The sequence below is a fragment of the Drosophila hydei genome, unplaced genomic scaffold (assembly GCF_003285905.1).
Source record: "Drosophila hydei strain 15085-1641.00,03,60 unplaced genomic scaffold, DhydRS2 tig00000001-arrow-pilon, whole genome shotgun sequence".
Classification (NCBI taxonomy): Eukaryota; Metazoa; Arthropoda; class Insecta; order Diptera; family Drosophilidae; genus Drosophila; species Drosophila hydei.
Genome location: NW_022045643.1, coordinates 10128101 through 10145570, shown reverse-complemented (window position 1 = coordinate 10145570; position 17470 = coordinate 10128101). Strand labels below are relative to the sequence as shown.

Sequence of the window (17470 nt, the reverse complement as noted above, 5' to 3'; positions counted from 1 at the left end):
CTCGTTCGTCAATATTTGCGTTCTGAATTATGTCGCTTGCCCCAAGAGATAACACAAAATTTATATTATTTGATTAGCTATACGAAGTGAAAGAATTTCTGGTGGAGTTGGAGTTGGAGTTGGAGTCGGAGTTGGGTGGGTGCTCGCATAGACAATGCTGTTCTTTGAGCTACATTAAACTATTTCCAACAAATCATCCAGCTGTTTAAATGATCATAAAATTAAAGTAATGTTTTTTTCCCTAAATTATAATACCACATTTGTGGTCTATCGCTGATCTATATATGGGTCAAAACTTTCTTTGCGCAGGCATCTGCGGAATTTCAATGGCTTTAATCGCACTCTAAATGAATATCTTTGTTAGAATAAGCGATAAATATATATTATTTACACCATTCAGCTAACAACGGGAAGTCCATTTCATTTTATCCATAGTCATAATCTAAAACTTTCGAAACGTGCCTGCCACACACACACACACACTCACAGTGGGCACTAAAAGTTTATGACCAGCCAAACAATAAATTATTAGTTATTGAAATGATCGAGATCGCAAAAGGCAAGATTTATTCATCCCTCCCTCTCTCTCACTCTCTCTCTCCCCATGTCTGGAACAATCAATGATATTTGCTGATTCTGAGTGCAAATTAAAAAGACCTTAAAATAGAATTGAAGCCAATGAAGGAAGCGCGAGATGAAATATGACAATGTGGCAGAGTGGCAGAGTGGCAGAGTGAGCTTCCACTTGCTTAAGTGCACATCGATTGAGGACAATACAAAAGCATTTAAGAATTGACACAAAACAATTATGCAAAATTGGAATACACAACTGGCAAATACCCTGTAAAAAATGATGTAAAGTTGCATGAATATACTATTCTATATCCCACTTTCTATTCACTTTTATGAGCCTAGGGCATAAAAAAAAACAATCATATATATTTTATATGTGTTTATGGACAATCATAAATTAGAAGCTCGTTGGCGACAATTAAAAGACTTTGGTCTCGCATAGTTAATGACCAAACAATTAAAAGACAAATATGCTAAGCAACTTTCCAACAAAACTCATAAAAAAACACCCAGTACACGTCGGGCTAAGCCGACTGCATAATACTCGTTTAAGATGCACTAAAAACTAAAATAAATATTTTCGGAGTAATGCACGAATAGCTCTTATTAGAAGAGACCTTTAAGACTGAAAACTAACAATTGTTTAGTATATAGAATTTCATGATTTACCCAAGAGACAGCAGCTGAATCTTATTTAAAACCAATATACTCTGCGGCACTCACAACTTTCTCGGCGCATAAAACTTAATAAAATATTATGCGATGGAAATAATAAAAATTAATGTCAAGAAAAATGTCTAAGCCGTGTTTTTTTTTTCGAAAATACATATAATTGAAAATTAAGGCAGCTGCCATAATTTATCAGTGTATAATACAAAACACAAAATATGAGTCGAAGACCCGGGTCGATGCTCAGGTTCAAGCTCAAATTGACAACTTGTAAATTTATGACAACATTTATAGGCGATAAGGCGCTGGCGCCCGCCTTCAAAAGATTTCGAATCTTCGAGTTTGGCAACTAATTTCAAATCGATTTACATTACATATTTCATTTGGAAATTGTGTAAATATTTCCAATCGAAACAAACCAAGTGTCGATTAAACTAATAAACGAGCGAATGACTGAGCAGCGCTTAAAGCGCGTTCAGTAATTTGTGCATTGGGCTCTAAGCATATGCTAAAATATGCGATAATTTACTATATTCAAATATGCATAAACCTAATGCAAATGTGAACAATATCTTACACATTAGGCTGCCGCTGCTGCTGTCGCTGCCGCTATCTAAATCACACATAATTTAAAGAGCTGCTCGAAACCGGTTCATTTCGATTGAACTAAACTGAACCAACTAGAACCCATTATGAACTGGAACTGAACTTTCAATGTTGCACAAATCAATCAAGGCACAAATGCGTTCTGCTCAGCTTAGCTTTCATTTATGCCAAAGCCTAATTTGAAGTGTTTCCCAGTTTCCATTCTCTCTTAGTTATACAAAACTAGTTAAAGATTCAGCTACAAAACAGAAATAACTGGAGTTACGATGTTAGATAATAGAAAATATGTAAAAGATTATCATATTTTTAAAGTCTATATTATGAGAGTAGAAGGCCTTAGCTTGCTAAAAATAATATAGGGCAATCCGTCCGCTCTATAACAGTCAGCGACATATGCAAGATGAAGCTCTGGAGTAAGCCTTAGAACAGCTTCAATGAGATATCTTAACTCACCAGACATTGTGCTGTCCGATTACCATTTGTTGGGGTGTTTGGGTCAAGACCTGGCTGAGCTTATTTAAAGGGATAACTTAAAATAGAAAACTAAATGCTACCTGAAACATGTAATAAACTCGTAGCTAATGACTAGCTCTAATTTCACTGAATATGGACTTAATATATCTGAAGAAAATATCCTGCAAATGCATATATAAATCACATTGAATCTAGCAATTCCATTTATATTAGGAAATATTTAAATTTGATAATTACAAAATAATATCAAATTCTCGAAATGCAATTTTATGTTAAATTTCTCTCACATTCAGCTGGAATCAAAAATCTAACTTTTTTTGGAGTTGCGTTGGTTACACTTTGACATCCTTCAATTTATATCATATCAAATGCAATATATTTCTCTATATATTTTCATAAACTGCAGTTAAAAGTCAATTTTTTCTCTTTCTCATTCTTCAAATCGCTTATCCACATTTCTTTTAAATATTTTTCAATTTAATGCCCGCCTCATCCAATATTTTTATTTTTAAATATCAAATCTGTGTCTCGATCTATCCAACCACGTTCTGCTTTGCAGTTCCGCCTCAGTTTCCCGAGCCCGATTTACATATAAATAAGTTGACGATGATTTAATTTAAATGACGATTTATTGCAGCTAAACTAATTTATCAATTTTGTTTCATTCGTTTTCTCTTATACGAAGCATAGACATAGCATAAATAGGCTTTAAAAACTCCTACTGTAGCACTAATCAAATGGGTCGTGGTTGGGTTTTATATGCTAATCTCTCGCTATGAATTCCAAATTTATGGCACGACAACAAGAGCAACAACAATATCAAAATATTGATCTCCAACAGCTCCACCTGCTGTGTCCCTAATGATCGCAGTTGAAAAGCAAGAAATTAAATATTCCAAGCATGAATCGGGCCAAAAACACTTTTTTTTTCGAAATGGAAACTCGCAACGAATTCGCACAAATCGATTACAAAGTTTATTTTATTTTTTCCTTTCTGTTATTTTTATTTTTAGACGTAAGCTAAAAATTTAGAGCAACGATCGCCTTTTTTGGTGCTAACTCAATTTACAACTTTTCGAAAAGCAGAAAACGAGCAAAGTTTTTGATTTTGATTTTGATTTTGAGTTTTCAATTCGCTGAGATTTGTTGGAATCGTTCTTTATATAGACAGATTAATGAGTCGCTCGCTGGCATTTCATGTTTTTCAGTTGTCAAATTAAAGGCTATGCAACAGTCACACCTACTGCTATGTCTTCATATAAAGAAGTCTCGCCATCTTAATGGCCCCCAGCTGACAGCACGCAACGGTCCACACAATTATGACAGACACTGTGCAAATTATTTGCATTACATGCAACATGCCACATGCGACATGCGACACTCTTAAGTGGGTGAGAATTAGTGAAATAAAGAGTCTCCTCTTAACTAGTCGTTTGATCTGACTGTGCTTATTAACGATAAAAGTCGATTCTACGAAAGCTAAATATTCATTATATTTATTTTATATGTGACTTGACTGTTTTTGTTGAAGATTGAAAAGATCTGCATTTTAAAATTTATATAAATACGAATTGACTTAAGATGAGCCTGCACTTATGAACGATTCTAAGCATTTGAATACAAAAGTTGTCAGACTATATACATTTATTATTAATTTAATATATAAAAATGTATAAAAAAATGTAGAAAGTATTTAAGAATAATAAATATTTCTAGTTGTTTAATTTTGAAATACCTAAAATTCTATTGATGATATATGTATATGTGAGTATTTTTTATTATGCATTAATTAATTACTTTTTAATATTACATTATTATATTTTACTGTACCAGTTGGACCGGCAAATGGAATGAGTACCAGCTCTTAAGTTTCCTATTTATTTGCAAGTAAATATCAATAGACTTCAGCAATGCTATTCGGCTTGCCACATATATCAATGTTAAGTCCGAGTCCGAGTCTTCAACGATTTCACTTCGAGGAATATTTTGACCACACGACTTCACCTGAAATTCCCATAACTTCCGATTCCCAAACGTTCAACAAAACAAAACAAAACCTTGGCAATTGCTGCGCTTTGTGTTTTTATGATACTTGTCATGAGCACAACTAGTTCGGGCTCTTGTCTAGTTAAAAAATCATAACACCTTTCTCCAAAAGGCTTGTACAAAATGTCTAAGAAACAAGTTATTATTTTTAGCGAATTGCTTAAGAAACATAATAAAAAAGGAAAACATTTGTAGACCACACACAAAGTTAGTTTCCAATTGTAACTCTTAAAAGCGAAAATTTGTAAAGTCATAAATGTAAATAGAAACGTTTGTCTGGTAAAAGCTGGAACACAACATCACTGCAAACCACATTGACTGAAGTTGAGGAACTATTTGGAGATTTTCGAGCGTGGCTTAATAGGGAATAGCTGCTGAAATGGGTGTGCCAAAGAGTCTAATCCAGAAGCCAAAAACCAAATTTATATAAATTTCAATTGGCGCGCCTTCCTTGACTTCTATATATATATACATATATATATTTATCTGTTGGCAACTCATTTAATGTCTTCATTTCAAGTTAATTTTCACTCGCTGTGGGTGTCGCAGCTCACACAAATTTATGTGCGCCAGTGAAAGCCATAGAAATATGAGGCACACCGTCTGACGGCCTTATAAATCAACGTGAATGTCCCATGGAACGCACCCTTTTTTGGTAATGCTCATTGTTGTTGTTGCTGTTGCTGTTGTCGTCCGAAAGAGTCCGAAAGAAAAGGATTAAATGCTCATAAATGACCCCCGGCAATAGTTTGCTCTCCCATCTGTATGTGTAGTGTGTGTGGTCTTCCATATAAATGATACAAAAACTTGTATTTCCAAGCAATGCGAAAGTTATCCAAACAATTGAAAAACCAGTAAGAACTTTGCCGTCATGCACCACCGACTGCATAATACTCGTTCACAGTTCACGAAACAACTCTATTTAACATAACACTATTTATGTGCCCATAGGTGTAGAGAAGGTCAATAGTGATCCAGCTTATAGTCAAGTTCAATGCTATGGAGGACATGGAAAGAAAGCTTAAGATTAGGCTTTGCATTACAACAGCGAATTTTGAATCGGCCAAGTTTTGAGATTGTATCCGTATAACTGTGACATGACACAATGAATCACATAATGTCTATATTCCTCAAATTACTTTGTATACACAGGCTTCACTTGTGTATATACTTTAAGCCTTTACGTAGTGATATTGTATAAAACCAATATACTCATCTTACGAACGAGTATAGCAATATGAGTACCAAATGTAACATTTTTTTTTAAGCCTTAACAGAGATCAGCTTTCAGATACTTCATGAAAATATTTATAACTCTGCTAGGCATCAGTTACATATGAGCTTAAATAGCTTCAGGCGTTTTTATCGATAAGCAATGAGTACAATACTTGTGCATGAACTAGTTCGCAAAAAATACTAGTCAGAAATACCAATTGAAAATACCAAATACACAATTAGAACAGAATTTGATCAAATTTGAATTAGTTCACACTCTAGTAGTTTTCCATAGTATTTAAATTAAAATGGTGTAAAAGCTCGTCACACTCTGGAATTTTCACGTAATGTTAATTAACACACATTTTGGCCCATAGCAAAAAAGCTACATAGAAATGCGAAATAACTGACAGAGAACCGAAATATGCTTAGTCAATTAGCACTTTGACAAAAGTCAACAACAAAAGGCCATTAAGTAAATTTACATAAATCAAAATTATGTTTAGCCACGACAAAAGACAACACAAATCGACCTGCGGAAGGGCATTGAATCTTAAACAATTCAAAACTCTTATCCGCAGCATTTGTCGAGTATTATTTTAAATAGCTAAAGTCAACAGACCGGACCCAGGCGAGCAGAGGGTTACCCAGAACTTGAGTAACTCTATCGAAAGGTGTTGATAATTTATTATTATTATTAGCATGGCATTGTTATAGACTTCGACTTGGTTTATAAGAATGTGAGGCTAGCTAAACTTGATAAAATCAAAATAAATAATAAACTATATTTGTAATACGATATTCCACCCAATCAATAGGAAGTCGGACTCTGTCGTTTATGTCGAGCCGAGTGTCTAAAGTTTCGGCACTTAGTTTGACACATTGAAAAACCAAATATCTTATTTACAGAAAAAAATTTTTAATTTCACCCAAAAAAAAAAAATAAAAAATATGGCGCTAGCGCAACAATACTCAAATATATCTGAAGAAGTTATGGAGTATCTGTTTGATCAAAAGATACGTGAAAGAGACCTAATTGCCGAAAAGGAGGAGCTCAAGCTGCGAATGAACAAGATCGAGGAGCATTTGGTTCTGCTGCAAAATCGTGATGATGAGCTCACCTGCATGATAGCCACAGGTAATCTATATCAGCTGAGCACCGTTAAACTAGTTCGAGAGGGCCTGCTAGCCAGCCTGACGGCCAGCATGCAGCCCTATCTGAAGCTACATCGTAAGCTATTGCGCCTACAACGGCATATCAGGGAAGATCACAGTGTACTGTATGAGAATTTGATCAGAAATCCAAGTACTTAATGCAATGCACCTTATAAAAGACGGAGTTTGGGTAAATAAATTTAGCTGAATATGAAACTCGTATTTCTTCTTGGCTATGTTTCATAAAATATTGCACATTTTTTGTTGTTTTCTACTTTTTGTACTTTAATCAAATCATATTAAATATTAAAATTTTATTTGGAAGCCCATTCGAATTTCATATACATAACTTATCTGCATTATCATTTCGGAGAACTCCTTCTCGGTGTCAAAAAGCCTACGAAATTGTCTTTAACATCCCACGATCATTTTCAACTGTCTTTCGGCTCAAGTTTTGGATGTAATTTTCTTAGTGAGTTGGCGTTGAAGGGGCTTCATCATCTCTAGCGAGATAGAGGTCCAAGCGAGTTGACTTGTCATAATTAAATGTGTAATATTTGTCTACGCTTTCGACACCTTTTTGCCCCCTTCTTTCACCCATTTCGTTCGGCTGCTCAGCGAGCCGTGAACCGTGAGCCGCGCACGCGCTGACTACATGAATTTGGAAGGGGAAATAGCAGCGGTATACCCGGATCGTGTAAATTATAAACAAATCATGCACATTTCATCAGCTCTGGGTCTATGCCTTGGCAATGCAGCACGGAGTGCGTTCCGCTTGCTTCGTTTCAAAAGCGAAAAGTGCGTCGGCTTTTTCGTTTTTTTTTTCATATATTTTTTTTTGTTGCCTATTGTATTTTCCCAAAAGCTTTATGCCTCATTTCATGTTGTATGCTTTCGACTTTCGTTCGGTTTGATTTTTTTCTTTCCTTTTCACTTTTTGTTTTGTTTTGTTTCGTTGTTTTTTTTTCTGGATGCTGCGATTACATTTCGCTGGCACGTGCGTTTAACTTGTAATGCCCATGTGGAAATTTACAAAAGTATTTGAAAGGTAAGAAGGCCTTATAAAATAGAGTATCAAATATAGTTATTATATATTTATCTATGTAAGAGACATACTAAGTTTGAATATATTAATTTAATATATTAAATTTTCCTTCTTCTATTACACGTTTTATAGCTACGTTTCATGAGAGCAAGAGAGTTGGGATTGGTTTTCGCTTACTAATTAAAAAACCAAATTAACAGACTATTAAAGCTTGCTTAAGACTGCTATAAAATATATAAATCTATATACATCTTTTTTATAAAATCCAAAATTGTTTAGCTAATTGATGTTGCTCATTCCAAAATTGCATTGGTATTCAAATTTCCACTGGGTGTTTGCGCCGCCTTTGTAATATTTGCTTACATTTATAAGCAGTTTTCGTGGATTTAAGAGTCCATCAATTCCATTTAAGCTGAAAAATAAAATCTACGTTTTTTATGAATTTTATTCATTGTTTGGTCGCTGTCGAGCCCTTTGGCTCGTGCTCAAAGCTTTTGTCAAGCAGTCAGATTAATGGGCTCGATTAGCATAAGCAAATATTACGCAAATTATGTGGCAAGTGCGCCACAACTACAAGTCGTGATCCAATATTAGATTTTGGGCGGGTAAATAATAGTTAGTGGGAATGGCAGCCAAACAAGTGCACAAGTGCACAAATGGCTGTACAAAGCAGCCAAATTGTGTCTACGTTAATTAAAAAACCACACGAAAAATTTGCATACAAGACGAAATTGGCCACAAAAATTGAGTTTGTCTGCGAATTCGAACCGCCAGCCAGCGGCCAATTGGCGTGTGTTCTTTTTTTTGTATTTTTCAGGCGCTGTCACTGTCAACTGTCAGTGCAAAATCAAACAAACAAATTCCACACATGAAAAAGCTCTCTGTAATTGCTTAAATAAATACACAAGAAGATTGGCATTCATTCTGCCCCAGGCTAGTTATTGATGTGATAATAGATAGCTATATAAAAATATAGCTATGTAGCATATTCTGTGGAAATATTATGTTGAAACCCGTTCTATCAATCGTCTCAGTCTCTCATATCTCGATATTCACCTCAACTCTCGCTGACAAGCGTGAAAATCGCATAGAAAGGCGACCATGCATGCCAATCGACTGACATCCATACAAGTTCAATGACATATGGCAAACTAAACGTCAGATAAATATTACAGAAAGACATTCACAGCATCAAATCTATGGCATACTACCCGTTAAAGTTCAGATACATCTACAGATATATATGGTATGGTAATACCATGTTTAAGCCCGCCTCATCAATTGCCTGTAACTCTCATAGCCAGATTTTCTGTCCCTCTTCTAGCTATATACTCATGAAAATCGCATAGAAAGGCCCCAAATTTGGCTCAGCTCCATATAAGTTCAATGGCATATTTACTGGTCATTAAAAGTCAGCTCACCTTATCAATTATTTAAGCTACCACTCACCTGTCCACACACATTCATTCATTAGTATTGTAGAGGTGGGTTTCCAGGAATTGTGGCTGCAAAGAGAAACAGAAGACAAAACATATTGATAAATAGCTTTTGCCAAATCGAATTTGGTCAATGGAATAATTTAGTAGCCCAGCATAAATAATGGATCTCTGGGCAGTTACAAGCATAGAGACGAGCTATTTACCATGCCGAGGGCCGAAACGTGTGCCACTTGCTGATCGCCCCCATACAATGTATGCCACGATCCCCCGCACACACATTAATAAGCAACGATTGGCATAATACCATAATGGTGTCATTTTGATATGCGATGTGCTGCCAACGCCAATAACGCCCACGCAATGCCACGATCTCTGTATAGTTGGCCTAATCTTTGTCTTAGCGAAGCTCTCGAAATCCACAAATCTTGCTACCACTGGCGTTGTATTCGAGTTAGGCGTGCGTTTTAACTCATTAATACAGCCACTATGCATGCGATGCGATGCAATCCAATCCGATCTGATCCGACGAGATAAACTCCGTCTTCGATTTATGCGCATTCATATATATATACAAGCATTGTACAGTGGAACAATGCTAAAGTCTTTATTCAATACTAAATACTTCACAGCAATTAGTTTAATTTGCAGCCCTGGCAACCACTCGAACTAGTCGAAAGCATATTGGGAGCTACTACTGTTAACTTAACAGTTTATTAATTGCACTGTTCGATAACATTAGCAGCACTCCGTGGCTGAGAACTTTTAGCATTAGATTGCAACAGCTTAGTCACTGTTAACTTAACAGTTGTCTTACAGCGCGAGTTCAGATAACAGAAGCAGGGCAGTTACTACCTCTATTTCGATAACATAAGCACTGCTCATAATCAGCAACTTCACTGCGCAGCACTGTTAAAGACGTTTTCACATCCAATCGCGATTTTGTTAAAGAGTTTTATTGATAGTTGGACGACGCCCACTGTGCTCCGCTGCCGCTCCGATGTGCATCGTGTGCCCAAAAAAACAGCGCCTCCAAAATCGTAACCCCAGGGTCTGCGTTGGTGTTATTTCGGAGGTGCAGTTGCCGCATTATGTTTTGCCTCAAACACAGCGATTTTAAACGGATTTATGCATCCATTGCCAGATTCCATACAATTTCCTAAAGGGTTTCGTTTTTCACTCTTTGCTGCTGCTGCTGCTGTTGTTGTTGTTGTTGTTGTTGCTGCTGCTGTTGATTTTCTTGTGTTTTTTTCTTCAACTTAACATTGCGTGGGCCAGGCCAGTGGAGCTTTTCATTTCGCTGCAAACGGCTGCTGCAGCCATAAATTGTAGTTGTTGTTGTTGGTGTTGCATGTGGTTTTGTGGTTTTTGTGGCCGTTCGTGAAAGTTGCGTAAATCGCGTGAAGTAGAAGAAAAGTTCAATACTTTTCAAAATAATTGTAGAAAGTTTATTTTTATATGTTTGTATATCAGTGGCCCCGTGCATATGCAGCGCTTATGCAACCAAAATATGATCGGAGATTCGATTGAAACCTAATTGTCTATCAATTGTGTGGTTAAACAATTTAATAGACATTGACATGATACGACAATGAGAGAGGGAAATTTCACTGAGCAGAGAGTCAATTGGGATATTGTCTTATACAAGTCTTATACAATTTCTTTATACTGAAATAAGATGAGAGGAATGCCTTAATGAGCAGAGAGTCTAATATGATATTCAATCTCTGTTATGCAATCGCTCTACACAGTATCATAGAGAACATTTTAAAGACCAGAAAGCTTAACTGGAAGCAGTAGGAATCTTTAGAAAAGCCTTCTATACTCTGTTATAATATCATTAGATGAAAATTTTAGAGAGCGCTACAGAAGTGTTATACAATTCCTGTGCAATACTGTGCTACAATGAGAACAGTAATATTTATGGAAGTGTTATACAATTTTTTATACTGTGCTACACTCAAGGGAGAGGAAGTGTATTTTAAATACTGTGCTACCCTGTGCTACTCCAGCACAATCAGCCTAAAACCAAGGAAGCTCATTTTGTAAAGTCCTACCTCAAGATCCGGGTACAAAATTTCGTTTTGTACTCAAATTACTTGCAATGTAGGACACTAATTACGTACTTCATATTTCATATTTCATATTTTTCGGTGGCAATAATAAATATGTACAGCAGATAATAACACCTCACGTCCATATCTCGATTCCCACTGGACTTGTGTGTAATACATCCATCAAGATATTATGCGTGAGGCCCCACGAGTGTCGCCGCTTGACCCACATACCAAGTATGTAAGAAGCAATCGGGCTGTGGCAGTGGCTGCTGACCAACTCCCCAAATGAAACTCGATTCAAAATAAGAGGCGAATTGGCAAAAGAAAAAGAAAAAGAAAACCACAAATCGGCTGACTGACAAAATCGGAGCGCGTCGCCCAAAAGGAAACCAGTCGACAGCTTTACGATGGGAACCAGCGTACAAAATAAACAGACAACATATTGAAAATTTCGAAAACTGTGTTGACGTCCGCCACAGCAGCAATTAGGCGACTCTTATCAATGTCGTTCAGTCTTGCAAAAAAATCTCGACGATCCACTACTGAACGTAACGTTCAAAAGTAACTCTCTGAGTAAACGTGAATATGCAAAAAGCCAACAAATTTATATGTTTTGCCCAATCGAATTGTGTACACTCTTTAAAGGTAAACCATTAAACGAGAGAACTTTTGCAAGCATGTACTTTATGTATTCCGTATATGGGATTAAGATTTTCCATTCTAGATATATCATATAACCAATATTATATATATATAGTTTATGCAAAATAACATAGAATTATCCAAAAATGAAGCTATAAGAAAATAATGTATAACTAGATGTGTATAATCCACTTCTAGATACCCTTACCTTAATTTAAACCTGCCCTAATATACACAAAATACTCATCTAGAATCTATATCTATCGAGCTAAGCTTAAATATCTGGCTTCAACTTCAGCTTACAAGAAATTAACAATTTAAAAATACGAACATATATTATTTTATATATATTATTATATTATTATATAATTTTGTTCACTTGAGCTCTGGCAAATAATGAAATGATCGATTACAAATCAGAATATTTATCATGCAATATAGGCTGATGTAAGCCAGCAGACTGACTAAATCAACTCTGCTAATGAGTTACATATATATATATATATATATATATATATATATATATATATCACATATATGTGGTCAAACTGTCAGAAAATCAGTATACCCTAAAGTAAACACTTTCTATGCGTAGAGGGTATACAAAACATAAACTGAGCATTGCCTTTAAACGACCTTCGCCATTTCGCGTTGCCTTTAAAAGTATTTCGCTGTTGTTGTTGTTTTCTTCTTAACATTGTATAAAGTTTGTATACATATATAAAGTTTTTTATGCCTTGCCACGGATGCATAAAACATGTTACCGATCGCTCTGGAGCTGCCTTTGCCATCGCCATCGCCTTCGCCTTCAGGTAAACGTAAACATCAACGTCTTTTGCGTGCTCATCCGATTGGCAACATTTCCGTCAGGCCAGGCCTCACCGTACCCAACGCTCTAGCAGCAGCTCAGAAACTTGGCAACAGCGCTTCAAGTGGCGTGATCGCTGTCCAAATGTGTGTATCTCTCCCTCTCCCTCTACCTCCTCCCCCCTCTCTCTCTCTTTCTCTCTCTGTGTGTGAAGCGAAGCCATTTGAAGGTCGACCAATTGGGGGGCTGCGTGAGAGGCTTGTCGCAAAAACTGGGCACAGAAAGCGCGCCAAATAAAAAAACGCAGAACCCGTGGCCAAAGTCGAGTTCAATTTTCAGTTGCAACCAAATGAGTCTCAAAGATTTATGGCAAGGTGTTTTTTTTTTTTTGCCAATCCAAGTTTGGGCTATATGATTTACGGCGTTCAAAAGCGCTTGCAGCGTATGGGAAATATCTATTGATTGATGCTTTATCAATGTTTCGCACAGTTTTCACTAGAAATTTCAGCGAAAATTAATCAAATTTTTTTGTTGAAAGCCCAATCCTCAGCTGTATAAGACTGGCACGAGGAGAAAACTAATCAGATTAATGGAAAAGTTAAAGAAAACTACATAAAAAGCTGTTGATTTTAACCTTAAATAAAGTTTATAGCTGCATTTTATTTTTATTGAATAACTCAACAGAATATGTGATTCAATATAGAAAATAAAATAATAAGAATTTCTTTTATATTAAATATCTAAAAGAAATTAGAAATTAAGCAAGGTATGTGCTAAAAGATCTTACAAATTAAATATATATAAGTAAATAAAAAATAAAATAATTGAATTAAGTCCAAAGCTTTCAGAGCCCTTTCCCTTTCCCTCAATGGATTAAAAAAATCAAATTCTCAAATAATCTGCTGGATGAGTTTTATAGAAAATGTGAGAGTGCGAGAGATATAGAGAGAGACCCGCCTATATATTATATGTATTATATAAGCGGCATATTCAATATATATATCTCAGTGTAAAAAAATTTTTTCAAAATTATATAAAAATATTTTAAGGAAAAATCAGGGTTTAAATATCGTAAATTTAAGTCAAATATATGCATATATAATATGTTTATATATATTATAAATTAATAATAATAAATATATTATTATAAATTTTACTTTTGCATATTTATCTTAGAGTCTCAGAAAAGCTTAACGTCAGTAAAGATATTCCGACTTCTGACTTGGATATATAAATTATTATTATTATTATAATTATTATTAGTTTAGTTTATTATTTTATAAAAAATATGTTCAAAATGTATATAGAAATTGTGTAAACAAATTAGAACTATCTATTTAATTTGCACATTGAATGTTCCCTCAATTGGGAATTATTATTCATTAGCTTTAAAGTGGCAAATGATATGCGTGTGATTGAAATTCATCGAATGCAAGCTGACGCCTTTTCACTTCATTTCTCAAGCAGAAACAGAAGAAGATATGGGTATAGAGGGGACAGAGAGAGAGGGGCACAGGGGGAAAACGTGTTTCGAGTGGTTCCTACAGCCGATCTGGCGATTGAAGGCATATCTGGTTACGCCTTCGCTTTTCAACTGCAATCATTTTCACTTGAGTTCAGTTACAAAGCCCGAGTCCGCAGCCTGTCAATTCGCATTCACAGCGATTGATAAAGACGAGCAACAAGTTGGCGCTCTTCACAATTTCAAATAGTCAAAGCCTCATAGCCAGAGCCAAGGCAGAGCTTGAGGCAGAGGCGATCATGGTCATTCACTTGTCTAGCGGTAGCCCACATAATGCGTATAATGGTTCGAAATCGCAGGTTTGTTAATCAAATCGCGTACAAACTTGTAACACCTTCAAAGCGGGCCCTTCATTAGCGGCTAGAGATGGCACCGTGACGACAGTCACCTTGACGACTCTAAACCTCTACGAACAGTCTAGTATGTACAGCGTGGGCAAAGCCTCTTAGAATCTGCATTCCAAATGCAGAAATCACACTCAAATTAATTATATTTAATTTGATAAATTCACTTAGTATCGTACGTTCACTTCAAAGAGATTTTTAGAATTTTAGAATTTATTCTAATATTCATAATTCTTATATATACCATAAATTATTCTATAAGTTGCAAGCTCAAGCTGCCATCTCTAGGGGCCAGCATTTATTTACTTACACACAAACTTATATCGAGCATTTGTTAAAAGCACAGCAATTTGATATGCCAGCCTCTAAACATGTAAATGAATTGCATATATTGTGCGTGTGTGTGTGTGTGTGTGCGGGGGTACTTTAATTGTTTTAATTATTCCCAACAAAATTGCAGCGCCAAGGTTTTAGCTTAATGTATTTAACTGAGCTTTTACACATGTTTCTTTGGCTTGACCTTTGTTAACACTTTGTCTTAGGGCCCAAAAGACAGCAAAAAGAAATTTGACTTGAATTTTGTTAAAATTTTACTTTATTTTAGACATGCATTTTGGAAGGTCAAGTTGTGTACTGCAAGTACTTGAAATAAGATGAACTTGAAAATCAGATGGATGAGCAAATTTAATGTCAGCTTTTATCGAAAAATTGGATTGGATAAATATATATTTTTGATCGTGGATTGGATTGACAGCATGAGCATGTATTCCAGCCATTAAGACGAGGATTCAAATGAGTATATTATATATATATACAAATTTCAAGTCTCCAGCTTCAGTAGCGGCAACATGGAAGTCTATTCAATAGACAAACAGAAACACGGACTGACAGTAACATGGATAGTACACTAAAACTAGCTCATTAGCTGAAAACTCTTCGATGCAGATCCACTTGGATAAATTTAGATAATTTTGGATTCAATTTGGATAACTGTATATTTTATTTCAGAAAATATGTTTAAAACTGTAAGATAACAAACGTTTAGCCATAAAAGAGCTAAAATTGATTCATTGTGAACTAGTTCTATGGAATGCATTATTTACTTATACTTCTACTTATACTCTTACTTATACTACTGCTAAGCTCACATCAATCGTATAAGAGTAAAGTTTTTAGCCAGAAAACAGCTAAACTAAGTTTATATTAAAGTACTTTAGCTATATTTCTGCTTATAATAATATTTAAATAGTATAAGAGTAAGTTTGAAAGTTCTACAGAATTGTTTAATTTTCCATTAAGCATAATTGTAATTGATGTCTAAGCAACAAGTTGTGCTCCTGGGCAAACCAAATTGACTTTATTATTATTTTACAATTTAATATATAAAAGCATAAACTACAGCCCGACTACACTGCTGGGATCTGTGTCAGCAAGTTCTGCTGGCTATTAAAATCCATGTGTGTTGACTCAGCCTTGAGCTCTGAGTGGAGTTGTTTGTGCCACACAAAGCGGCTCCATTCATTCAATAATTGAAACTTGTGCATAGATCGAAAATATATGCTATTTATATGTATGTACGTATATAGAACTTTACATATGTATATATGTATTTGTGTGCATAGCAGGAAATGCAGCGTATGGCAACATTTGAAATGTTCTTTATGTTTGTTGTTGTTTTGTTTGTGCAAACAAATGTGGACGGAGGCACACACAATGTGGCAAGCTGCTGGATGATTTAGTAGGCGTTGCAACATGTGCCATATGCATGCAGCATGCCCATCCAGAGCGCGAAACCACTTAAAATTTTAAAAGGCTGCCACAACACACACACACACACACAGTCGCACACAGAAATCAACTTTTTTGCCTTGATGCGCAGCGAACTTTTCGCGCCTGCTTTTCAAGCGTTGCTTAAGGTTTCCTTTTGGAGTGGGCCGCATGCCCCTGTCTCTCGCTCTCGCTCTCGCTCTCTCTCTCCCTCTCCCTCACACACATGTACACACAGTCGGTTCAGCCTCATTGGGGGCAACGCATGCGCAAATTGTGCGCCGGCTGCTGCGGCAATAAATTCATAAAAATCATTAAGCAGAATTTAAAATCCAAAAGCAAGCAACATGGGATGGAGTGAGTGAGAGGGCAGGGAGGGAGCATGCTTGGAGGGGGTCTGCAGGCCAAGGGACAACCGAAAGCTGATGTCGCATTAATTTCAAGCTTAACCGCAGCATTGAACCTATAAATGGTATCTTAAGCGCCCGGCAAACACTCACAAAGACATAAATTGAGACCTGGCTTAATGCAAGTCCACATGATATGGAAGCAAACCAGGTGCAGCCATGAGATATACGAATCTTAGAGGTCCGCCCGACAATAATACGCCAGGCATTTATTTATGGTTTATTGTAAGTGAACACGGACATTGGAGTGATAAAAAGCCAAAGGCTATGTTGGTAGATGCCGAGAGGACGTGGCTCCAATGACAAAGTTATTGAAGGAAAACTGCTGCCTCTCGATAGAACTTAGACGTGCTTAATATAGTCATTCAGATATGACTAAGAGCACATTTGCATATAACCATTATTTTATGTATTGCTGAAGCAAAGTTATAAACTATGCAACAGATTGTCTTTTATGAGGTTTGCCTAATAGACTCATATAACCGAGGCAACCTCTAGTATTTAGATATTATTTAAAGGAATATTAAATTTGTAAAAATAAGTCTTTCAAAATTTAAAATTAATGATTTCTAATGCCATGTGCTGTCAGACTTTTTTAATAAATAAACAAACAAATTTCAAAAATTGTTCTAATAATTTTCAAACTGAAAAATTACTAGAAAAATTATGAATAATAAATTTTTTAGCTTAATTAATTTAAGATT

General features: G+C 35.7%; 2 protein-coding genes across 6 annotated transcripts in view; one reads left to right on the top strand and one right to left on the bottom strand.

Moving 5' to 3' along the window:
* The window catches only part of LOC111604405 (semaphorin-5A), a 44510-nt gene that overhangs the window by 15735 nt on the left and 11305 nt on the right, over nt 1-17470 (bottom strand). The window contains exons 1-2 of one of the 2 annotated variants that reach the window (XM_023322458.2): nt 9426-9868; nt 9233-9288 (exon numbers count right to left, since the gene is read on the bottom strand). In XM_023322458.2, coding sequence (XP_023178226.2) covers nt 9233-9246 — 14 coding nt within the window. In that variant the 5' untranslated portion in view covers nt 9247-9288; nt 9426-9868. Of the gene's footprint in view, nt 1-9232; nt 9289-9425; nt 9869-17470 lie in introns of those variants that run through there. The other variant, XM_023322457.2, reaches the window with a different exon arrangement.
* LOC111604407 lies at nt 6431-15476 on the top strand. Of its 4 annotated transcripts, none has more exons than XM_030224738.1 (2): nt 6431-6721; nt 11396-11463. In XM_030224738.1, exons 1-2 carry the CDS (start codon nt 6535-6537, stop codon nt 11446-11448), a joined length of 240 nt encoding a protein of 79 aa, XP_030080598.1. In that variant the 5' UTR covers nt 6431-6534; the 3' UTR covers nt 11449-11463. The 4 variants fall into 4 exon arrangements, with proteins under 4 accessions (XP_030080598.1, XP_030080607.1, XP_023178231.1 ...); XM_030224747.1 differs by having other exon boundaries at nt 6432-6721; nt 11399-11463; XM_023322463.2 differs by lacking the exon at nt 11396-11463 and adding an exon at nt 15197-15476 and having other exon boundaries at nt 6433-6721.